We start from the raw sequence: 25,246 nt of genomic DNA on the forward strand, positions 1-25,246 counted from the left end.
GGCCGGGGGATGTGCTGGAGGCCCTAGAAAGACCCCCCTCCTGTTGAGAGTTGCCCCATCTGTTTATGCCAGTGTTCTGGACAAATACAATTATCTTCTATGTGTGCATGTCAGAAATAGGGTTGGGAAGCCCCGTGATAGAGCAGAGCTCGATCTCACTGGAGATCATTTGTGCATTTAAGTGATATACTTCTGTGACTGGGCTTGACTTTGCATTAGTTCCCTTTCTAGATGTTCCTATTTTGTTGCTCTAAATTATTTATGCTTTTCGCACAGACAGGGCTGCCTTTTCTAAACGTGGGGTGTCCAAGGACTGAAACATTAATCTGTTAATGAGCAGCAAGTTTCCTGGCAATGTCTGTATATGCCTGGAGGCATCATTAAAATGACCTTTGATCTGCGACCTAGAACTAGACAAGATAAGAGGGAAAAGACAAATCCACCGGATCTTATTTAGCAAATGTGGAAATTTTTCAGAATAAAATTAAACCTTCAATAGATTATTTAATTTAATCAAATAATAAAACAATCTCAATGGAATTGACAAACTGAACCAGCCTTGACCCTATGTAATGAGTCCCTTGGTCTCAGTGGACTTGGGATGTAAGTGGACCCCAGGTAGAAAATAAGACCCAGACACTAACTAATGTAACCTTCACAATGTCCAGCATCTACAAAAATTCTCAGGCAAAGAAGCAAGAGAATGTGACCCAGAAACAAATAATCAAAAGAAATGGGGACTTCCCTGGTGGCGCAGTGATTAAGAATCCACCTGCCAACGCAAGGGACACGGGTTCAATCCCTGGTGGGGGAAGATCCCACATGTCGCGGAGCAGCTAAGTCCCTGTGCCACAACTACTGAGCCTGCCCTCTGGAGCCCACGAGCCACAACTACTGAGCCCGTGTGCTGCAACCACTGAAGCTCGCGTGCCTAGAGCCCGTGCTCCGCAACAAGAGAAGCCACCGATATGAGAAGCCCGCGCACCGCAACAAAAAGTAGCCCCTGCTTGCCGCAACTAGAGAAAGCCCATGCGCAGCAACGAAGACCCAATGCAGCCAAAAATAAATAAAATTTTAAAAAAAGGTTCTCTTAAAAAAGAAAATAAATGTGTGTGTTTGTGTGTTCACATATGCATGTGAGCAAATTAAAAACAAAAAAGCAAGAAATGATAAATCTAATATTTAAGATCAAGCTTATCCTTTGAGGGAGATGCAGCAAGATGGGATGAGGAAGAAACATGTAGGTAAATATATTTGTGGATGTATTCTGGCCCTTGGGTTGGATTATGTTCATTATTTTATTAAAATAAAGGATGCTGTGAATGGATCAATGATGATGGTGTACTATCAACCAGAAGTTATGACTAAGCTAATTCTATGCAGTTGAAGTCCAGTGGGAGGAATAAAACAGGAGGAATAGAAAAGGACACAGGATGTATGAATGGTCTAGGGCAGGAAATGGTTTAACTTTCTAGAAAATAAAAAAGGCCAATGTGGCTGATACATCGAAAATCAACAAGATGTATCTCTCAGAGCAGACTCTCATTGACCAATCCTACAGAGGGATATGTTTAAACAAGAAGACTCATTTATTATTTCATGGTGTAAAATACAACAGTCATAAGGTCTGGAATGTTTAGCCCATTGATAGCAGGGGGGAGGGGGAGAAAAGAGCACATAACAGCACTCATTAAATGTTATTTCACATCCCCTTTATAACTGTAAAGTTCTGTACCAGTCAGTAGGTATTAGTGTTTGTTTTTCATATGGAGAAATTACATAGAACAAGAGTGATACTGTGAAAAGAACACCTAAAATGAGAGTCCTAGGGCTTCCCTGGTGGCGCAGTGGTTGAGAGTCCGCCTGCCGATGCAGGGGACACGGGCTCGTGCCCCGGTCCGGGAAGATCCCACATGCCGCGGAGCGGCTGGGCCCGTGAGCCATGGCCGCTGAGCCTGCGCGTCCGGAGCCTGTGCTTCGCAATGGGAGAGGCCACAACAGTGAGAGGCTCGCGTACCGCAAAAAAAAAAAAAAAAAAAAAAAAAAAAGAGTCATAGCTCTGCTGAATGATATTAAGGAAATTATTCTCATTCGGCTCCATCTGTAATAACTGGAATTGGGATATTGGAGCTTTCCAAATTGAGTTCCACAGAACACCAACATTCCTTGAGATATTAACAGAAGTTTAATGGAAAAGAATTCAGTAGTCAAGTACATTTGGGAAGTGCTGTATCCCATATTCCTTCTTTCAGAAAGCCCTAAGGTACCGTAGCATGTTAATGACTCTGAGAAGTTCTACATTGGTTTCTGTGAAGAAACCTTTGGAACTTCATTTATTGCATCGTTGCTGAAACTTATTTATCTATGAAACACTTTTTTATCGCCATCTTTTGAAACAGGACTTGAGGTACACTAGCCAGGGTTTCTCAGGTCCTTTTCAGAGGTAAAACTAAGATTCTTTCTGAAATCTATACAGTACAAATAGTAGAGCTGGATTGAAACATGAGAGTGAGACTCAACTGATAAATTAGGTTAAAGCAATGAAATGTGAAGTGTGTATATAAATGCAGAGGTGGCACAATTGATGGAGTAAACAGTCTACAACAATATCATTGTCTTATGTGGAGGTAGCCTTCGTATTCTTTCTGGATTTGGTTATTTGCGGAGTTAAAGAACAACTTGAGAGATTTTATCAACCAAAATTCTCCTGGGATCTCCCAGAGATTCGTTTCACGAATTTTGAGTGTCTACTATGTGTCAGGCACTGTTCTAGACGCCAGCATGATAGATGGCACTAGTAGTGTGTGTCAGAATCACTTGTGCCTGTAGTGCAACCTGAGGAAGAGCAACTCAGCTAGCTACCAGCAGATGGCAGTAGTAGTCAGTTGTTTAAGCAGCTTATTGACTTTAGAAATAAATGGAAATACCACATTTTAAATCCAACCTGTAAATCAGAGCTACTCTGTGGTGTTGATGTGTGACCTTGGGACAGTCGTTTAACCTCTCTGGGGTGAAGTTTCCCTACCTGAATAATGGAGATAGTAAAAATTGTCTTGAGGATTAAATGAGAAAAGATTTAAATTGTTCAGCATGAAGGAAGGACCATAAATGTTGTTTTTATTCAGTATGGTAGATACTGTTCTCATGCCACTTGACAAAGTGTCAATTTGCCAAAATAGGAATCAAATCAGACGGTTAAAAGAGGTATTTCTGGGACTTCCCTGGTAGTACACTGGTTAAGAATCTGCCTGCATGGGGCTCCCCTGGTGGCGCAGTGGTTGAGAGTCCGCCTGCTGATGCAGGGGACACGGGTTCATGCCCCGGTCCGGAAAGATCCCACATGCCGCGGAGCGGCTGGGCCTGTGAGCCATGGCCGCTGAGCCTGCGCGTCCGGAGCCTGTGCTCCGCAATGGGAGAGGCCACAACAGTGAGAGGCCCGCGTACTGCAAAAAAAAAAAAAAAAAAAAAGAACGTGCCTGTCAACGCAGAGGACGCAGGTTCGAGCCCTGGTCTGGGAAGATCCCACATGCCGCAGAGCAACTAAGCCCGTGCACCACAACTACTGAGCCTGCGCTGCTGAGCCCCGAGCCACAACTACTGAGCCCGTGTGCCACAACTACTGAAACCCATATGCCTAGAACCCGTGCTCCGCAACAAGAGAAGCCACAGATATGAGAAGCCTGCGCACCGCAACGAAGAGTAGCCGCAGCTCGCTGCGACTAGAGAAAGCGCTGTGCGCAGCAATGAAGACCCAAGCAGCCAAAAATAAATAACATAAATAAAAATTAATTTTAAAAAAGAGGTATTTCTTCACAGAGCAATAATAATATTAAAAACAGAGAAATTTTAACAACAGAGTAAAAGGAGATCTAAATAACTGAAAATTTAACAAAGGGTGGAATACACACTTAAGGTAATCATTTGAAAGAAAGCCAGAAATTGGGCAGAGTTTTTTAATTGCTGCTTTTCTCACAGATCCCTTTTAGAGTATCTTGGTTGTCTGATAACTTCCTAGTTGTATAACTCAAAGTAGTGGTGAATTATTTGTAGATTTCCCATTTATCCAAGGGGCATTTGGCTTGCTAATGGAGTTCCTACCTAGATAGCCAAGGGAACCCCAGGGCTATTAGAAAGTGAACAGTTTGACTTAAGCTTATTGTTGCCTGGACAAAGGAGACATTGTACCTCCGGACCTCTGGAATGACTCAGTTAGAATGAGCTGGAATGATCCAGTTAGAAAGAGCCAGAATTCAGAATTTAAAAGCCTCAGAGTCAGTTTACTTCACTTCTAGAAAAGATGTGGGGGAGAAACACTGGGGGATGAAGTTGGGGTTCAGGGGTCTGTAGATGGGGATCCTTTCATACGCTTCTGAGAACTGCTCAAACAGCAAAGGTTCCCCCAAACAGGGACCGCTATTTCTAGCGATAATCCAGATATGCAAAGAGAGGTGTTTATTGAATGAATTCATCCATATGGGAGTGATTAAGGTGCTACGGGGAAGAGATGATTTCCATACAATCTCAAGAGTTCAATTAAAGAGGCAAACTGTATTTCCACTTGCAGTCCAAAAACATCCCACACATTTTCTATTCAATACTAATGAAGAGTGCTGTCTCACAGGAAGGTTACTCTTTTGGGGAGAACTCCACAGTCGGAGCTGATGAGCAACTAAGCAGCAGTAGTCTCATTTTTATGAAAATTCATGTGATGACACTGAACAAGGGAAAATAGAATATAAACAATGCTGATGAAATATGTCAAGGGCTTAGCATCATAAGCGGCAGATATTACTGTTGGTATTATTACTTTTTTTTTAAAAGTAGACTTACTTTTTTTAGAACAGTGTGAGGTTCACAGCAAAACTGAGTGGAAGGCACAGAGATTTCCCATATACTCCCTGCCTCCACATATGCACAACCTTTCCCATTATCAACATCGAGCACCAGAGTGGTAATTTATTACAACTGAGGAATCTCCATGGACACATAATTGTCGCTCAAAGTCCATGGTTTATACTAGGGTTCACTTTTGGTGTTGTACATTCTTAGAGTTTGGACAAATATATGATGAAATGTATCTACCGTTATAGTATCATACAGAGTAGTTTCACTGGCCTAAAAATCTTTGAACGCCTATCCATCCCTCCCTCCTCTCAAACTCCTGGCCACCATTGATCTTTTACTGTCTCCACAGGGTTGCCTTTTCCAGAATTTCACATGGTTGGAATCATACAGTAAGTAGCCTTTTCAGATTGGCTGCTTTCATTCAGTAATATGCATTTAAGATTCCTCCATGTTTTTTTATGGCTTGATAAGTCATTTCTTTTTAGCGTTGAATTCCATCATCTGGATGTGCCACAGTTTATTTATCCATTCATGTACTGAAGGGCATCTTGGTTGCTAGATTTTTTAATTAAGAGAATTTGAAAAAATGTCATGAACTGTCTTCACTTTTGTGTGTGTGTGTGTCATTTTGTGTGTATGTGTGTGTCATTTTTTTTTTTAATTTATTTTTGGCTGCGGTGGGTCTTTATTGCTGCATGCGGGCTTTCTCTAGTTGCAGAGCTGGGGGGGCTACTCTTTGCTGTGGTGCGTGGGCTTCTCATTGAGGTGGCTTCTCTTGTTGCAGAGCATGGGCTCTAGACATGTGGGCTTCAGTAGTTGTGGCTTGCGGGCTGTAGAGCACAGGCTCAGTAGTTGTAGTGCACGGGCTTAGTGGCTCCCCAGCATGTGGTATCTTCCCGGACAAGGGCTCGAACCCGTGTCCCCTGCATTGGTAGGTGGATTCTTAACAACTGTGCCACCAGGGAAGTCCCTGTCTTTGCTTTTAACTTGACTTATTTTTTACTCCCACTTCAAAGACCCCTTCTTGAAATGCTTCCTGATATCAAGTTCCAGAAGAGATAAGCGAAATAAAGCCTAATCCTGAGTACGTAGGTATCAATTGAAAAGAGGAGTATGGAAAATACTTAAATTCACTAATAAAAACAGTTTGATATCCTTGCTGGACTTTGTAATGGACCAATATGCTAAAAATACAACACAAGCACACATACACCCGTAAGTTCAGCAAAGCAAAGCAAAGCAAAACAAAGCAAAAACAAGTGTAGCTCATCAGTCTGCATCCATACATAATAATTTGTTGAAATTTCCTCCTAATTATTTTTCTCTAAACTTTAGGCCAGCCTTATTGTGGTAGCAGAATTCCAAAATCACCCCCAAAGACCCCTCCCCTTGTACATTCCCTCTCCTGGAGTGTGGAAGGGACCTGAGATATGATGGGACATCACTGCCAATGATTAGGGTATGTTAATACAGCACAAGTGATTGACAAAAAGGAGACTGCATTTGGTGGGCCTGATCTAATCAGGTGAGCTCTTAAAATGAATAGGTGTTTCAGGGGCAAAGGAGATTTGCAACATGAGAGGGGAGGGATTTGATGCAAGGGATTTTATCTTGGCCAGCATTGAAATGGGGAGGAGGCACATGCGAAGGAATGTGAATAGCCTCTAGGAGCTGAGAATGGGCCCTGGCTGACAGCAGCTTCTCTAGAAATGGAGCCCTGGGTCCTACAACTGCCAGAAACTAAATTCTGCCAACATCCTGAATGTGCTTGAAAACAGATTCTTCCCAAGGGCCTCCAGAAATGAAAATTCCTGGTAGTATATTTCAAAATTCTGAGAGCTCTTTTATCTTCTCTGATTTCTAAAATAGAACCCCCATGGATTCTTTAGTGTTCATGGATGCAATGATTTTTTTAAATCTCTGATGAGATAATAATAGATATTTTTAACAACCTTATTGTGGCATAATAAGACAATAATATGCATCCATTTTAGGTGTACGATTCAGTGAGCTTTGACAAATGTATGCACTCTCTTCCCGCAATCACAATCAGGTTATGAAATATTTTGATCACTGCAAATTGTTTCCTGGGCCCCTTCCCAAATACCTCTGAGCCCCAGGCCCCAGGTAACAACTGATCTGCTTTTTGTCACTATGGATTAGGTTTGTCTTTTGTAGAGTTTCTTTTGTTTTGGTTTTGGTTTTGGTTTTTATTGACTGCCTTGGGTCTTAGTTGTGGCATGTTGGATCTTTCCTTGCAGTGCACAGGCTCCAGAGCGTGTGGGCTCAGTAGTTGCGGTACACAGGCTTAGTTGCCCTGCGGCATGTGGGATCTTAGCTCCCCGACCAGGGATCAAGCCTGCGTCCCCTGCATTGGAAGGGGGATTCTTAACCGCTGGACCACCACGGAAGTCCTTTTTGTAGAGTTTTACATAAATGGTATCATTCAGCATGTACTCTTTTGTGTCTGGAATATGTTGCCCCGCATGTTTTTGAGATTCATGCATGATGTTGCAATTAACATTAGTTCAGTCCTTTGTACTGTTGAGTCATATTCCATTGTATGAACGTGCTACATTTGTCTATCTGTTCATCTGTTGTGGATGTTTCGTTTGATTCCAATTTTTTGGCTACGGTGAATAAAGCTGCTATAAATATTCATGTATGAGTCTTTGTGTGGACATACCTTTTTATTTGCCTTAGGTAAATATATAGGAGTGAATTGCAGGATTGTATATTAAGCATTTGGTAAATTTTGTAAGAAACCGACAAAATACTTTCCAAAGTAATTGTATAATTTTACATTCCTACTAACAATGTATGAGAGTTTAGTTACTCTGTATCTTCACCAACACTGTCAACCTTTTTTACTTTAGCCATTCTAGTGGGAGTGGTGGTATCTCAATGTGGTTTTAATTAGCATTTCTATGATAATGGTATCCAGATCCTTTTCATATGCTCGTTTCATATGTCTTTGGGCAAATGGCTGTTCAAATGTTTTGCCCATTTTTATTGAGTTGTAAGCAATGTTTGTATATTCCATATATCATCCTTTGCCATATATATGTATTGAGAAAATGTTCTCCTGGGAATTCCCTGGCAGTCCAGTGGTTAGGACTCAGTGCTTTCACTGCTGGGGCCCTGGGTTCGATCCCTGGTTGGGGAGCTAATATCCCGCCAGCCACGAGGCATGGCAAAAAAAAAAAAAAGGAAGAAAATGTTCTCCCTTCTCACTTTTTTAACAGTGTCATTCAAAGGGCAATAGTTTTTAATTTTGATAAAGTCCAATTTATCAATTTTTTCTTTTATGCTTGTGCTTTATGTATAGCATACAAGAATTTTTTGCCTACTTCAAAGCCGTGAAGATTTTCTGTGTTGTCTTCCAGTAGTTTGTATAGCTTTAACTTTTACATTTAGTTTTTGATCCATTTAGAAATTTATCTTTTATGGCATAAAATAAAGGTCACTGATCATTGTTTTCCATGGGGATAGCCAGTTATTCCAGAATCATTCATCAAAGAAACTGCTCTTTCCCATTGAATTACCTTGGCAATGTATTAAAAAACAAAAACAAACAAAAACCAATAGATCAAATACGTGTGGGCTTATTTCTGTACTTTCTACTCTGTTCCGCTGATCTATAAGTGTATTTTTATGCCAATATAACACATCTTAATTATTATAGCTTTAAGTCTTGAATTTAGGTAGTATAAGTTCTACAACTTTGTTTTTCAAAATTTTTTGGTCATCTTAGTTTCTTTGAATTTCCATATGAATTTTAGAATCATCTTGTCAATTTCTACAGAAAATACTGTTATGATTATTGTTGAGGTTGCATTACCATCTCTAGTTCAATTTCAGAAGAAGTAACACCTTAATCATATTGAATCTTCCAATCCATTGTTATTGCTGTATTCTCCAATTATTTAGGTCTTCTTTACTTTCTGTCAGGTATGTTTTGTAGTTTTCATTGTACATGTCTTGCACACATTTTATTAAATTTATCTTTATACATCTCATGTTTTTTATGCCATCATAAATGATAATTTTAAAATTTCAATTTCTAATTTTTCATTTCTGGCATACAGAAATACAATTGATTATATATTGACCTTGTGTCTCACAATCTTGCTAAACTCACTTATTATTTCTCATAGCTTTTTTTTTGTAATTTGCTTAGGATTTTCTATGAACACAATCATGTTGTCTACAAAGCTTTTTATTCCTTTCTGACCACTATGACTTTCATTTATTTTGCTTGTCCTATTGGAATAGCTAAGACTTCTAGCCTAATATTAAATACAAGTAAGAAGAGTAGATATCCTTATCTTGTTCCTGATTTTAGGGGGAAAGCATTTAGTCTATATAATTAGGTATAGGTTTTTGTTTTTGTTTTTGTTTATAGATGCCTGTTATCAGGTTGAGGAAATTGTCTTTTCTTCCAGTTTACTTGGAGTTTTTATTATAAATGGGTATTGAATTTTGTCTTTGTGTGCGTGTGTGAGAGAGTGTGTGCACATCTTTTGAGGTGTTTTGTGATTATCTCCTTTTATTTATGGGAAGGTTTTAATTTCAAATTCAAATTTCTTTACTTGAGGGAATTCCCTGGTGGTCCAGTGGTTAGGACTCGGTGCTCTCACTGCCATGGCCCGGGTTCAATCTCTGGTTGGGGAAATAAGATCCCACAAGCTACGCAGCATGGCCAAAATATATACATAAATTTCTTTAATCGATATGGGGCTCTTCAGATTTTTCTGTTTGTTCTTGAGTCAATTTTGGGAATTTCGGTCTTTTGTATGTTTCAACTAAATTATCAAATTTATTGGCATTAAATTATTCTTAGTATCCTCTTAATATCTTTTTAATGTTTGTAGTGAGGCCTCCTGTTTAATTTCTCATATTGCTAATTTGTATCTTGTATCTTTTTGTCTTGATCAGTGCACCTAGAATTGTATCAAATTTATTGATTTGATTTTCAGTACAGCTCCCTCCTCCTTGGAACTCTACCTCACAAGATACAGCCACTTCTCTCTCTACAAACTTTACATCTCCTTGACCCAGTGGACTCTGTTGAGGGTGCCCCTCTTTGCACCCATCATCCAGTTATTTCCAGATAGAAATCTGGGGCAATTGTAGCGCTCACTTCGTTTGCTCCCCTTCTTTCAAGGATCACAGTCCTGTCCTATCTAATGTTCAATGTCTGAAAAACAGTAGTTCCTTATATTTTGTACTATTTTCTAGTTTTTGAAGGAAGGAAATGTCCAATCCTTATTATTCCATCATGACCTCAAGCAAAAGTTCCCTTACTCTGAATTCTTAAGTTTTCTTTTGCTCCCAGGCTCTTCTATGATCCTTGTTAAGGCTTGTTTGTTTTGGTCTCTGGCTCTCATGATAGAGGCTTTCCTCAAATGTCAGTGCTCCTTGGATGTCTGTATTAACAGTGAGGCTTAATAAATCTGATCTGAAGCTCTACATGAGTGGATGGGGCTTCTCAACTGGCGGGGCTCAGTTTAGGGTGATAGGTGGGGACCTGGTCTTTTCACTGGCAAATCAACACATATCAGTATCCTACAGGTTTTTCTTTTAAGGATAGTCAGTAATCTAGGAGAGGAATCTGATGCCAGGATTATAAACCCTGCTGTTAAGATTTCTAAGAATCAAGTAGAGAAACAATTTGTGGTGGCTTTATATTTAGGAGGTAGATTTTTCTCTAAATTTCCCTCTTTTCTGAATGATGTGATGTCTCACTTTTACCTTCTGCTGTTCTAAGACTATGTCCTTTTTGTTTCAATCTCTTCTAAGAGTAAGCCTCCAGTCTAAGGCAGTGCAGAGCTGACTGGCTACGTGAGATAGAGGGGGGAGTTTATGGAGTGTCTAACTCTTCCTTTTAAACTCTACCAATCCTCCTGTTTTTTGTTGTTCTCTCATTCTGCACTTCTGTATTCAGAGATCATTTGTGTCTCTAGTTCCTGAGATTTTTCTTGGGCTCTGCTATAGAAATTAGCTTGCTTTTTATTTGCTTTCTCCCCTCTGGCTTAGAATTTGTCTTTCCCTGGTCTGTTAAGTTAGTTACCATTCCTCCACTGACCTTCCCAGTTTCCAAAATGTTACATTTTCTACTTTGCTACTGTCTCCTATCTGCTTTGTCCTTGTGGCTTTATGCATTTTTAATATAAGTGAATAAGCTATTTTTAGAGCAGTTCTGGATTTACAGAAAAATTGAATAGAAAGTACAGAGAATTTCCATGTACCCCCTCACTCTCTACAGTTTCCCCTATTGTAACATCTTACTTTAGTTTGGTATATTTGCTACAATTGCCAATATTGATACAATATTATTAACTAAAGTCCACTGTTTACATTAGGGATTCTATGTGTTTTCTTTTCTTCTGCTCTCATTGGGAAGAAGCAAGTTATATAAATGCAAGTATTAAATCCTCATTGCTTAATAGAAGGTCCCCTATACAGCCTTCTGGTTACTCCTCTGCCTTTATTCTCCTTCATATCCCCAGTTCCGGAGTTATCTGCATTCTGTTTTCCTCTCCTTTTCCATCTCCTAATCACTCTTCAACCCATTGCAATTTATCTTCTTCCCCCATTATTCTACTAAAATCGATCTCTCCCCAAAACAAAAACAAATTAATGCTTCCCTTATTGCTAAATTCAGATACACATTACCGTATCACATTTGACTTTCTAGCAAAACATGACACTGTTAAACCTTTCTTGAAATACTATTTTTTCGCATCTTCCCAACTTACCATCTTATCTTCCCGGTTTCCTACTACTTCTCTGCTGGTTGGTCCTTCACTGACTCTATAGTAGCCATTTGCCAAGATGCCTCCAATGATCCCTCCCTCCCTCTTGGTATTCACATTCTTGTGTCATCTCTCTCATTGTCCTGGGGTGATTCCTTGATCTATGTGACAGTAGAATACAGCAGAAATGATGGTATGTAATTTCCAAGATAAAGTTATAAAAGGCACTGTATTTTCTATCCCCGCCCCCCCATCACTCACTCTGGGAACCAGCTGTTCTTCATGAAGACACTCAAGCAGCCCTGTGTGTCCTGAGGAACTGAGGCTTCAGCCAACAACCAGTAAGGAACTGACACCTGCCCACACAAGAGGAAGCCCCAGTTGAGCCTTCAATTGACCACAGACCCACCTGACAACCTGATCCCAACTCATGAGAGACTTTGAGCTAGAACCACCCACCTAAGCTGCTCCCAGGTTCCTGACCCACAGAATCTTTAACATATTAAATGTTGATTTAAGCTGCCAAGTTTGGGGGTAATTTGTTACACTGCAAGAGATAATGGCTATAGTCTCCTCTGCAGCTCTTTTTTGTCCGGATGCCTGTACTTCTTCAGAGTTCCCTTCCTCCTCATACTGCATACTTGCCTTGTTAGATCTCACCCATTTCCCGAGAGGCACGTTGCCTTTAGTAACAATGTACCCAAACCCCACTGTCATCTCATCAGATAAGCTAGATTTTCCTACTAAATCCTATCATTTCATATGCTGTATGTTGATGAATCTTGAGTCTACATACCAGAATGTCTCCTGAACTTCAGACTTCCATATCCATTCACCTAACGGACATCTCCCTTGGATGTCCCACAGTACCTCCACCCCTTCAGACCAAACCTGAAGCCCTCATCTTGATTCACTACATATGCTCTTCTCCAGGCTCCCTTTTCCGGTTAGCAACCACTGCCTCCTGACGGGGAGACCCTGGGCCTCCCTGTCTCCTCCTCCCCTCCCGCACCGCACCTGCAGCTCTCAGATCTGTCCATCCGCTGTCACCACCCTGGCTCAGATTACAATGGTGGTTTTGTTTTGCTTCACCATTGCAACAGCCTCCTAACTTCTCTACTTCGAATACTCTTGCCTCCCTTCCAATCTTTTTAATTATTCCAACTAGGTAATCTTTCTAAACAAGAAAATCTGGTGTGATACTGCCTTACTCAAAATCTCTCAAGAATTACCCTTTGCTCTTTGGGAAATTCAGGCTCATTTAGTGGTTCATGAGGTCCTGCATGGTACGGTCCTTTTTTTTTTTTTTAACCTCTGTTCCTACTCCATCTCTATTGATTAAAACCCACTGAACTGGGACTTCCCTGGAGGCCCAGTGGTAAATGAATCTGCCTTACAATGCAGGGGATGAGGGTTCACATCTCTGGTCAGGGAACTAAGTAAGATTCCACATGCCCCGGGGCAACAAAGCCTGTGCACCACAACTAGAGAGAAGTCCATGCGCCGCAACGAAGAGCCCACTTGCCGCAAGTAAGACCCCACGCAGCCAAAAAAACCACTGAATTTATTTCAGTTTCTCAACGTTTTTATCTTGTCTTCTGGCCTGTACACATGCTGTTCCTGCTACCAGGAACATTTTTCACTCCCTTTCTCTCCTCCCCGTCCAACCCTCTCATTTCCATAATTCTGTTTTTCTCCACATCCGCACTTATAGTAATTGCCTCTCTCTCTCTCTCTCTCTCCCCGCCCCCGCCCCCCAGACTGTTTCTTGAGGGTTCCATGAAGCATCTGTGTCATTCACCACTATATCCTCTGGCGAATAGTAAGTGCTACCCTCACATTTGTTGAGTGACATTATAAAACAACTCTCCTCCTTTCAGTGCTCTCTCCCCACCACCTCTATGAGTTTCTACAGCATATACTGAACACATCATTTTGCACCTAACTAGCACATTTTTCTTTTTTTTTTTTGGCTGCATTGGGTCTTCGTTGCTGTGTGTGGGCTTTCTCTAGTCGCAGCGAGCGGGGGCAGGCTTCTCATCACTCGCAGTGGCTCCACTTGTTGCACGCAGGCCCTAGAGTGTGCGGGCTTCAGTAGTTGAAGCTCACGGGCTTAGTTGCTCCCCAGCATGTGGCATCTTCCCTGACCAGGTATCAAACCCATGTCCCCCACGTTGGCAGGTGGATTCTTAACCACTGCGCCACCAGGGAAGTCCTGCACATTTTTCATTTATCTTATTGTTTTCTAAAATTGCTCAGTTAGATTCAACTAGCTCACCACCTACTGCGTGGTCAGCACTGGACTAGTTGCAGGGCAATCGAAGGTCACCTTAATTTTCCTTCTAGAGGTGGAGCTCCTTGTGAGTGGGTGGGGCCCAACCTTGGCCATCTTTACACTTTCCATGGAACACAGACCAAGAGGCTGGTGAAGTGGCGTAGTAAAATGAACTTTGGCCTGGAGATCTCAAATCTAGGTTCAACCCTTGCAACTTTGAGCAAGTTACCCCACAAATCTGAACTTATGCCCAGTTGTGATAAAGATATAGTAAGTACACCTTTTAACCTAAGGGGTCACTGGGTAACTCAAATATGCTAAATCCTTATCTCCTTATTTGTCAGAGGTCATCAGTTGTTAGATGCACCAGTGATCTGATAGCAGATTTTGTATTTGTGTTGGGGGTGGGGTATGAGAAGCATGATGTCAATTGTCTACAATTATGAAATGCATTCTGATTTCATTATCATTAAAATGAAAACAATTGCTTTTTTTTTTTTTTTTTTTTTGCGGTACGCAGGCCTCTCAGGCCTCTCACTATTGTGGCCTCTCCCGTTGCAGAGCACAGGCTCCAGACACGCAGGTTTAGCGGCCGTGGCTCACAGGCCCAGCCGCTCTGCGGCATGTGGGATCTTCCTGGACAGGGGCACGAACCCGTGTCCCCTGCATTGGCAGGCGGACTCTCAACCACTGCGCCACCAGGGAAGCCCACAATTGCTTCTTTGAATCACAGCACTATCGCATCTGTTGAAGTGCTCTGTTCAAGAGTTCTGAATATGGGAAACAATTGTACTATGAGCTCTGATAACGGCACACTCAAATAGATATTTTCTGCATTAATGACTGAATTGACTTTCCTCGTCTCTCGGTCATATCTGTTGAGGATTTGCTCTGATTATGATGATGACTGAAAATTTCAAACACACTTAAACGTGAGAGCAATGAATTCCCATGTACCCCATTATCCAGCTACAACAAAAATCAGTACAGGGCCCCTCTTGTTTCATGTGTATCCCTACTCAGTCCCCCACCCCACTCCACAAACACCCCCCTCTTCCATGGATTATTTTTCAAGCAAATCTAATATAATATCACTTGTAAATACTTTAAAGGCATATTGTCCAATAGACATTTACCTCTCACTGTCTTCTAATCAGAGATAAACTAAGTTTTTCCTAGAGGTGTTTATAAGCTTAGTATTTCATTGTGTACTTTCCCTGAAAGGTCTAATTAACCCAGTTGAGAAACACACACCTCATTAAGCAGACCCCAGACCGACAGTAGTTGCTAAGGGTGGGAAGTTAGTCTGCAAGTCACTACTTGGGGAGTGGAAATGTCATTGGTTCCCACATAACTGAATATCTTCCAGTTTTAAAACCAGTTCTTAAGGCAGTAGGCAAGATCAGAAATGGATTTGGGTAAATAGTGGAGTTTTTTTTTTTTACTGTTGTTAGCTTGCTGATTTCTTAATTTTTATTTTGTCTCCATGGGTTTAATCATTATACGATATGGTTCTTTCTTAAAATAATTTTTATTTGTTTGCACTGGGTCTTAGTTGCAGCATGCATGTGGGATCTAGTTCCCTGACCAGAGATCAGACCCAGGCCCCCTGCATTGGGACTGCAGACTCCTATCCAGTGCACCACCAGGGAAGTCGCTATATGATATGGTTCTAATGAGAGTATGTTAGACCATTATAGACATTAAGTATTTTCAGCAGATTTTTAAATTCAGAGCACATTTTCTCACCATAATGCACTACAAAATATACAATAGAGATATGAATGTATACCTTGGAACTAAAAATAAAAGTCCATGTATAGTTTTCCAAAATAATTTTGTTTCCGGGTATGTGTTAAATTTGTTGCGATTGTGTTTAACATTTTAAAAGTTCAGGTGCAGTAGATATTCCCTGAAAAGCTGGTTTTCTCTTCCTTTCTGACTAATAGGTTTCAGTTCATCAGTGCTAGTTATAAGACTTAAAGCCACATATATACATGTTAGATGAAGCTGTAGGTAATCACATTTATAGTGGCAATTAGTTTCAGGTAGTGGTTTAATCACTGTCTTAATCAAGAGCACAATGGCAGGGGTAAACTTAAAAGCATGGAAGTTGGAGGGCAGAGATGCTGAGGAAAGACTGCAGCATTGGAGGGGGTGGGCAGATTCCAGTCAACAAGCGCACATTTCAGAATTCAAAATGCATTCTCTAAGCTGACTCCTCGGTTGTCCTGTGCTGGGGACATTTACCACTTGTTGGGTTTTACAGTGTTATAAACAGTGCTCCTTTGAGTTCTCTGCTTGCTATTCTGAAACATACTTGAGTTTTGCTCCCAAGAAGGAAATGATTTTCATTTCCAAAATCAGTGATTTTTGAGCATTAATATAGGAGATTCATTTGAATCCATGCCTTCAGAGGTGTAGGAGTCAATCAGGATCCTGCTCCAGTAAAAAACTTGATTCTTCATTGAAACCCCAGCTTCCTTTAAAAGGCACCAGGGAGCACTGAATTACAGGAATGCCATACAGCCTGTTCTTTATTCTTCTGACCACCCCAGGCCAAGGGGGAAAAAAAGTTTTGTCTTTATTTTCACGAGTTACCACATGGTGTGGAACCTTCAGGGCAATTTCTGAAACTTCATTGGTAAGTGCCAGAAAAATCCTCTTTAACACACACAGTTGAATGGAAGATGGTTTTGAGATGTTAGTTTCCATTTATTGCATAAAAAGATATTTAATGCGTAAAGGACAGGTCTCTCTTCAAAAAATCGCCAACATTTGAGAAACAGTAGGGAGTCTGAGGTCCAAAGCTCTAAAACCAATAAGTTAACAAATGTTTACGGAACACCTATTTTGCACAAATCTGCTGAAGAGGTTCAAAAGTCTGAGATAAACTGTCGCCCTTAAATCGCCCACAGTCTAGTTGGGCAGACACAAACTCAGGGAACAAAGCAAAAGTAGTAAAACTATACAAATACACACGTAATGAAACAAGGCACTGTGTGGTTGGGCTTGGAAAATAGTGTTTCAGGCAATATATTCTAGCGGTTTTGAATAGAGGGATCACAGTGATCTGAAAAACCCTGGAAAATCTTCACAAAGAAGGTACACATTGGGCTGGAATTGAAAGCATAGGTAAGAATCAGATACCCTTAAAAGGAAGGGAAAAGCAAATAGCAAATAGTTTTGGAGAGTCAGGTTGTAAGAGTGCGAAGGGGCCAGATTGGTAAATGCCTTAACGGTAACGCCTGGTGGAGAGACTGAAGATGATTCTTGGGGATCCAAGGCCGACGGCAGTGTTTAAAACTAGACTATCAACGCGTAGGATTCCCTTTCCTTTCCTCCCTCCCCTCCTTCCGTCCTTTAGAAACAGAACCTGATTCGACAGGCATTCCCAGCCGCCAGGTACTGATGCAGCAGTAGAGGCGAGAAGCTGCCCAGAAGTTGTCTCTTCGGGGGTGGAGCCCAGGGAAAGTCGGAGGGAGTTGGGCCAGGTCAGTCAGACCTATCAGCAGGCTTATTCTGGCCTTTGTGAATTACGCTCAGCTGCCCGAATATGCCCTGGGGTTAAAGGAGGTTCCGCAGCGGGTGAAAGGCATTTTCCGGGCGCTCTCCCACTTCGAGTGTCTGAGATTGGAAACGGCGGCGGCGGCACGCCCGCTGAGCGTACAAAAAAGTGTTTTTTTTACCATATGGTTAGTGTTTACAGGTTTCGTCTAGCTCCTGCTCCCCAGAAATGGAAAATTAATAACGCTAAGGAAACGTCAGCAGTCACAGAGAGGGTTGAAAAAGGAAAGAGCGCAGAGGGTCTCCCAGACAGACCCGGTTTCCGTGCAGACTGGTCTGCGGAATCTGCGCGAGCCTGCAGCCTCCCATCCCCTGGCGCCCTCGGCCCGCCGGGAGGTGGGGACGGGGAATCGGGCTGCCGAGGCCCACCCGGCTGTCCTCCCCAGCAGCCAGCAGATGGCTCCCGGGCTCTCTCGCCCCCTCTCCAGACGCAGGGCTTCGGCGGTTCGGGAGGGAGGCTGCGAGGAGGGGCACCGTGCCCGCCGCAGCCCCGCGCCGCGTGCCTCCGGGCTGGGCGCCCCACGCCGGGGAACGTGAGCCTGGGCGCGGGAGGCCGGGTCTCGCGAGGTGAGGAGGAAACGCTGGAGGAGGGGAGGAGGAGGAGGAGGAGGAGGAGGAGGAGGAGGAAAAGCAGGAGGAGGAGCGCCGAAGCTGCCCCCGCCCCGATGAAGCCCGGCAGGAGCGCGAGGAAACCCTAGTCCCCCGCCCCACGCCGCTCTCCCCGCCTCTCCCCACGCCTTCCGCCTTCACCTAGGGCCGTAGGTGCGACGCCGGAACCCGGCGGGAGTTGCCAGTAGCCGGAGTAGCGCCGCCGGGAGCCGCAAGCCGCGAGCCGCAGCCGCCCCGCGCCCGCTCCCAATCTTGCCGGGTCTCCGTTCCGCCGCCAGGAACTGCAAGGAGGCGTCATGTAGCAGCAGCCGCAAACCCACCTCGGATTTGCAACTCTTTTTTTTTTTTTTGGTGGGGCGGGGGGCGCGGCAATATTCTATCTCCGCCCCCGCTTTCCTGCCTATTCCCATTTGCAAGCTGCATCTGCCTCTAAGAAATTGAGGGGTTCAGGGTAGGGTGGGGAGCTGTAAATCAGAGTTGGACCTGCAGCACCCCCGCACCTAGAAGGCCACCATGACCGAGGAGAGCTCCGAGGTGCCCAGGGAATTGATAGGTAAGAGTCGCGCGGTGGTTGATTTTCCTTCTGCCTCTGCGTCCCCCTTACCTCCCCCTCACCTCCACCGCCCTTCCCACCTCTGCCCTCCCGTGCGTCCCGCGAAGTCCCGGCGCCCCTGGGGTCGGAGTGGTGTCGGGCAGGGTCGCTGGGGGGCGCCGGGAAGTTTGTTCCCATCTGACCGCTTGCAAAGCCGAGTCCCGAGAGGGCCGGCGCGGGGAGGAATCGGGAGACCCGGGAGCGCACTCTGCTGCGCCGCTGGGACACCCCCCAGGCGCCTCCTTCCGCCGCGACCGGGGGTCCAGGTTGGCGGAGGAAGGGGGCGGTCTGCCAGGGTCTGGGGAGTTCTGGAAGCGAGGAGAATCCTTTACAGTGCCCAGCCCAGTGTCCTCAACTCGGGAAGTCCGGGAAAGCCCAGCACCGGGACGGCTGGCGAGCGCACAGTGCCAGGCACGTGCCAGGACCACCCTGTCCCCAGGAAATAACCGGCGGGAGGTGCCCCTGTGACGTACAGACTTGAGGGTGGGGGGGCGCTAGTCCGGTATAATGACTGAGCCTAGCAAGGCGTGGCTTCGCCTAGCGAACTGGGAGCGAAAGGGTTACAGGACTGACGCAAACTCGGGCCAGGAAATTGAGGGTTAATGATAAAAACCTTATTTCAGTAATGATTAACCTACCGATTCTCCCCATCCCGGATCTCTTAGGGAACCTGTGTGTGGTACCCTATGCAAGGTGACCCATTGTTTGAGTCCCTTGAGGGTTTTTTTTGGGGGAGTGGTGAATATTTTGTCTTGGGGTTTAACTTAATTAAGTGGATGGTTAAAATGGCAGAGCTCAAATGAGGTTTGGGGGGAAGAGTGTTCGGAAAACCAAGCGTTTAAGCGTGTGTGTGTGTGTAGCATGTTGTATTGTAACAAGGTATGTGTTTTTGTGTGCGTGTGTGTTTTGAGCCCCAGTGACCTGTATTCCTTACTGTCCCATCCTTGGCACACAGCCTACAGCTCAGAAAGACGTTTAATCGGTGCTGACAAGAGTTCTAACCGCCCATTCATTTGCATCTGAGGAATTTGCCCCTCTGTTTCACCTTCTAGCAGTAATACTTTGGAGGAGTTTGTGTGTGATCTTCCATTAGTGACTGTTAGCAGGTGAAACTAGATGTAAAGAAGCTGTTGCTAGGCTTGTATGGAAGATAGAAGCTTCTGCTTTTGTTGAATTAAAATAAACCTAACTACCAAATTTAGGGTATTAAGTCTACCCCCCCTTCCCCCCGAATCATGCCCCTTCTCTCCCCAACCCTGTAGAGTCCACTGGGAGTGAGTGGTCCATCCAGTTCTGGGAGGCTGAGATCTTTCCAACACCCTTCCAGGAAGGAAACAAACACCCAGAACCTCTGAAGATGCCTCCAGAAGTCCTGAGAAAGAGAATTTAGGGGAGGGTTTGCCTCACTGGCCAGGAGATAAGGATAACTAAAGAAGGTGGCAGAGTTTTTAATTAGTTGTCCTTGAGCCTGGTGGTGAAAAGTTTAGGTAATTACCCAGGAAAAAGGACGATGAAGGATAGGATGGAAATCAGGTACCTGGTTTATATTGACGGTCCTCAAAATAAATCCTTTGGTATATTTTAAAAGTTGAATTTAACCCTTATCTAGAAATGGAATTTTTATGTTTATCGAGTCCTGCCCATCTCACATATCTTTCAAACAAAGGACAAATGTTTCTGTGATAGGCCCAATATGATTTTTCTGGGCCTTTAAATGGTCTAATTGGCCTGGGCTGGGGGAAATTCCTGCATCTGCTTTAGTCTCTAATTTCAAGTGCTTGCAGGAGTTCTGCTCCCATCAGTTCAAAATGGCAACCATGTGAAAACTTCAATATAGTCCCTGAAGCTAATCCCCCAAGGCATTTAAAAAATGTGTTGTGTATCTTTCTGATTATTAAAGTAATACAGGCTTTTTATTTAAAAAATTTAAATGCAGAGAAGAATGAGAATATATGTCACCCATGTTACCACTCCAAGATAGCTACTTTTGACCTATGGGTATATAACTTTCCCATCTTTTTCTTTGTGTATATATTCTTAAATCACTTTCAGATGCTCATTTCCCACAGTTCTTTTTAGGGGAGGGACGAGTAGCCTGTACCCGTTTTGCGTTCTGATAAGATAGGAGCTGCTTAGAGAACTCCCTGTGTAATGAGCTCCCCGACCTATCCCCCACACCCCGGCCAACATTCCACCTCATTGCTGTTCCCTGGACAAACTGTACTTTTTCTTGTTCCCATGCCCTTCTCTTTGCTGGCACTGCCCTATCCTCCCCTCCTTCACTCTTCTTATCTGAGTGGCTCTAAACTCTTTGTGGTGGGTTTCCAATAAGAATATTTTGATCACCCCTTAATAAGCCTATATTTATTTGTTAAGCTGCATGCATACTTCATTTAGTGTGTGTAATCTAAAACATAAACTGAAACACATTGCAAATAGAAGTAGAAATTCTGTTTTCTTCCTGCACCCCAATGGATTGTATTGTACACTGTGCTTTGGAAACCAGTGGTCTATTTCCTACTCCTTCAAGCTTCAGCTCAAGGGTCCCCTCCTCCCTGAAACCTTCGTGTATCTTGTCCATGATCTCATGGTAGTGAGCGCAGATTCATCGAGTGACATCAGTCCATCTAGTGGCTTACAGTCATCCACTAGATGGTAAGCACTTGTGGAAGGCAGGGGTCATCTCTAGCCCGGCATCTAGTAGAGTAGTTGGCACACTAGGTATATTTGTTGAATATATGAATGACCCAAAATGATTATAATACACAATTCAGAGTGGTGGGGGTATAAAGGAGTTTGCTATGTTTTGAAGGAAGGTAGAATCTAACCAGCAGGAGAATAAGGAAAGTGCATCCCAGGAAAGAGAATAATATATACAGGATCCTAGGGGTGTAAAGGATGGAGAGGATAGAGATAGGTGGGTGTGTGCTGAGAAGTTAAGCTGGAAAAGTGTGAAAGGCCTTGAGTGGCCTGCTGCAAGGTTTGGGTTCATCCAAAAATGACTGTGACTCATAGAGCAAGAGGGACACGATCAGATCTGTGGCTTTGGAAGGGTCGCTTTAGTTCTGGGGGAGGTGTGGTACAGGGGGCTGATAGGTTGGAGGTGGTAGGCTTAGTCTCGGTGAGAGATTCTGAGGCCCTGAATGCAGGATCAAGTCCACGGGTCAGGAGCTGTTAGGAGGTGGGCCTAGGAGAGGAGGTGACTGGCTCCCTGAGAGAATGGAGTTGGAGATAAACAAGATTTCTAGCTTCATTAAGGGCCAGAGGAGGAGCAGGGAAAATAGTGACTTTGATTTGGGACCTGTTCAGTTTGGGGTCCTCACGGGAGTCCCAGAAGGGCCTTCCCGCTACCATCCAACTTTTCAAGTTTCCCCTTTTCTCTCAATTCTGCCTTTGACCACTCTTCAGGGATGCGGTGGTATGAAGATTTTGAAAGGACAGATGGCCAGGAGCGCCCTGACTGAATTGTTTGGGCCGGTTCTGGTTCTTTGCCATATTTCCCAACCTTCATGTCAAGGCACTCCTGGAAAATGATAATACGTATATGGCACTGTCATGAACACAGAGTCTGCTGGGGGCCAGAGGTAACCAGCCAAGGGATTTTATAAATTCCTGTTGTGCTTATGGTCTGCCTGCCTGCAATATAGTGCCTGCAATATAGTGCTCTGTGCTACTGCCTGACCTTGCTTCTTTTTTTTTTTCTTTGTGTGTGCTTATCCTCTTTGCCCAGCAAGATTATATCATGCCTTGCATGGACTGGTATTATATCATATGCTTTTATATTTGCCTCAGCATCTGAGCACACGGTCCAAGGCACAAAGTAGGCGTTCATCAAATACTTGGTGACCAGCAACTATCAGGCTTGTTAAAACAAGCAACAACAACAAACAAACAAACAAAAAAAAAAGAAAAAAAAAGACAATAAAAAATAAAAACAACCAAAAATGCTCCTTCAAATGCTGTCCTCCCCAATGCTTTTCTCTTATTAATAAAAGAATATAACAAAATTATTCCTTTCTTTCAGAAAGCATAAAGGATGTTATTGGCAGAAAGATAAAGATTGCATTGAAGAAGAAAGTAAAGTTGGAAGTGAAGGGAGACAAAGTTGAAAACAAAGTGCTGGTAAGTATTAATGTTTTTCTTAAAAAAAAAGTTGGGAAGTAAAAATGTTTTTCCCCTCTATTGTTTTGATTGCCTAATTTTCATGCAGCACTGGTTCTGTGTTTTATATTTTGTTCGAAATTCTGATGCCCATTTTGTCCTAGGTTAGTTGGAATATTTGTCCACTGAAAGTTAAAAGTAGGGTTAATTTAAATTTTAGAGACTGAAGTTTTTAAAAATTGTCTTTCTTAATGTTGTAAAAAGTCACCCACATCTAGGTCATCTCCTAGAGACCGTTTTCAAGTTATTCAAAGTTGGATGTTAAAGGGAGCTTGCTTATTATCTTTGCTGTGGCTGATTATCTGATTTTATTTGTGAGGACTTGAGATGAAATTTTTAAACTCCTCCTATGTCAGTATAATTATTAAATTTTCTCAAATGTTATATCGGCAGCCATCTCTGGGTAACGGTCTGAGAAGGCGAAGAAAACATTTGTCTTTTTAAATTGGTTTTGGTGTTTGGGAGGGAAATGCAGGCTTCTCCCTCTAGCTTGTGAGAAGAGTTGCTGGGGGGCTGAGGGACTGGCCCTTGTTGAGCACAGGATTGCTAGGGAGTTGTCAGTGCCTGAGTTGTACCTTTAGAGAGGTGAAAAGCCTTTTGTGGTGTTTTAGTGGTTTCTGTGTTGAAACTGTGGCAAACCTTAATTTAAGCTTAGGTAAATACACGCTGTTTGTGTTTTTGTTGGAGAAAATATTCGGTTTCATCTTTTTACCATTAGAAAATTTTAAACATATGCAAAAGTAGAGAACAGTATATTGAACTTTGTATACCTTTCATCCAGCTTCAACAGTTTTCAGCATTTTGACAATATTGTTTTATCTCATCACCGTTTCCCCTGCCTCACACTTCTGGAGTATTTTAAAATAAATCCCAAGCATATGTCATTAAAAGAGAATATTTTTAATATTCTGTTTCTTCAGTTGAAGTTGCCACAGAGTTTGAAGTATCTTTCTGATACCATCTCTCTTGAGAATCTTTTAAAATATCTGACTGCCTTCCCCTGTGGATGGAAGGATTGTGCTATTGATGGATGACTTCTATCTCTCTGTGTACAAATCAGGATGGCAGAGAAATTGAAGTGGAAAAACTTGATTGAGTGACTTTTGCCCTGCGATGAAATGTGTTCACACAGACTGCATCATTAAGGTTATCAATAGCAGAAATGATTGGGGTCATCATTCTGCTTTATTTAGTTTTAATAAAGAGTAAATTTCCTTGAAGTATGTTTTACTTATCGTCGTTCAGCCATAGGATAGAGGTATATTTTGGCAGTGGTAGTGCAGAGAAGAAATTTTGTTTCTGCCATTTGTTGTCTTATACGTTTACAGTAAATCTTCACAGGATGGATTCACCTTTATACAATTTAAATATCAAGTAGGTTTCCTGCAACAGTCTAACATGGTATGTGGTGTTATTTGGTATGGACACTATTCATCAAAGTAGTATTCATAAACCCATGCCATGAGTAAAATTTGCAAAGTTAAAACTGCAAAGACAAATTTACATGTCCAGTGTAATAAAGTTGGCACCATTAAAGAATAGTTATGATTGGTACTTCCTGTTAACATGTTGTCGGGGGTGGGGGGTGGGGGCTCTTAACGTCCGCTGGAGTTGATTAAGGTTGTAACCAAATTACAAATGTATTTGAATTTAAGCATTTATCTCCCCAAATCTGGAATCTGAGCAGTTTCTAAGTGGCTTGGGGTAAACTTGTCTTGCCTGTTCCCTACTTGCAGGGGCAGGAATTGTTAATAGAAATATTCAAGGTTTGACAAGCTTCAGGTTTGAGCAGGATGGTCTATGAATTAACCTTTTTAAGTCTTTGATTTTGGAGTTTCTGAATTCAGAGAAATTCATTTACTTAAAACATTGGGAATTTCCTTATAATTTGCATTTCTGACTTTCTTTTGGCTGTCAGTTCAGTAAAATAGGGTATACCTGAATTGGCTTAAATCAGTATTTCTGTTCTGATTTTTATTTCTTGTTCCTTTTCCCCAAGTGCCCCCCCATCCCCCCTGCCCCGCGTGCTCTTAGTATCCTTCCTTATAAAGCTGGGAGTGTGTTATATAGGACTTGGTTCCTTCTTTTCACACTTTGAGACTTTATGCTATTTCTAGCTTATCTTTTGTAGAGGGTTTATGTTCATCTTCCTTCTCATGGTCATAAGAGCTAATGTTTATTCAGCAGGCTCTGTTGGACACTTGATTATGCATTGCCATATTCGCTCCAGCAGCAGCCCTCTGAGGTAGGCACTATTTACGTCTGTATTTGCGGAAACTGAGATTTGGAGAGGCTAAAGGAACTTGTTTCAGGTCATCCAGCTAATGAACGACAGAGCCGGGAGTTGAATGAACCCAGATCTGTCTCACTCAGAGCCTGTCCACTTCCCCATTATGCTCAAAATAGAAAGAAAATATCCTTTGGCTTGTTCAGTGGTTG

General features: G+C 42.8%; 1 protein-coding gene across 6 annotated transcripts in view; it reads left to right on the top strand.

The window, feature by feature from the left end:
- CARMIL1 (capping protein regulator and myosin 1 linker 1) overlaps positions 1 to 25,246 on the top strand; it is a 435,866-nt gene that overhangs the window by 97,864 nt on the left and 312,756 nt on the right. For 4 of the 6 annotated variants that reach the window (XM_029242717.1, XM_029242718.1, XM_029242719.1 and 1 more), the window contains exon 2: positions 22,671 to 22,768. In XM_029242717.1, coding sequence (XP_029098550.1) covers positions 22,671 to 22,768 — 98 coding nt within the window. Of the gene's footprint in view, positions 1 to 18,164; positions 18,608 to 22,670; positions 22,769 to 25,246 lie in introns of those variants that run through there. The other 2 variants (XM_029242720.1, XM_029242721.1) reach the window with 2 other exon arrangements.

Source organism: Monodon monoceros, unplaced genomic scaffold (genome assembly GCF_005190385.1).
Source record: "Monodon monoceros isolate NGI ecotype Baffin Bay Population unplaced genomic scaffold, NGI_Narwhal_1 Super_Scaffold_3, whole genome shotgun sequence".
NCBI classification, from domain to species: domain Eukaryota; kingdom Metazoa; phylum Chordata; class Mammalia; order Artiodactyla; family Monodontidae; genus Monodon; species Monodon monoceros.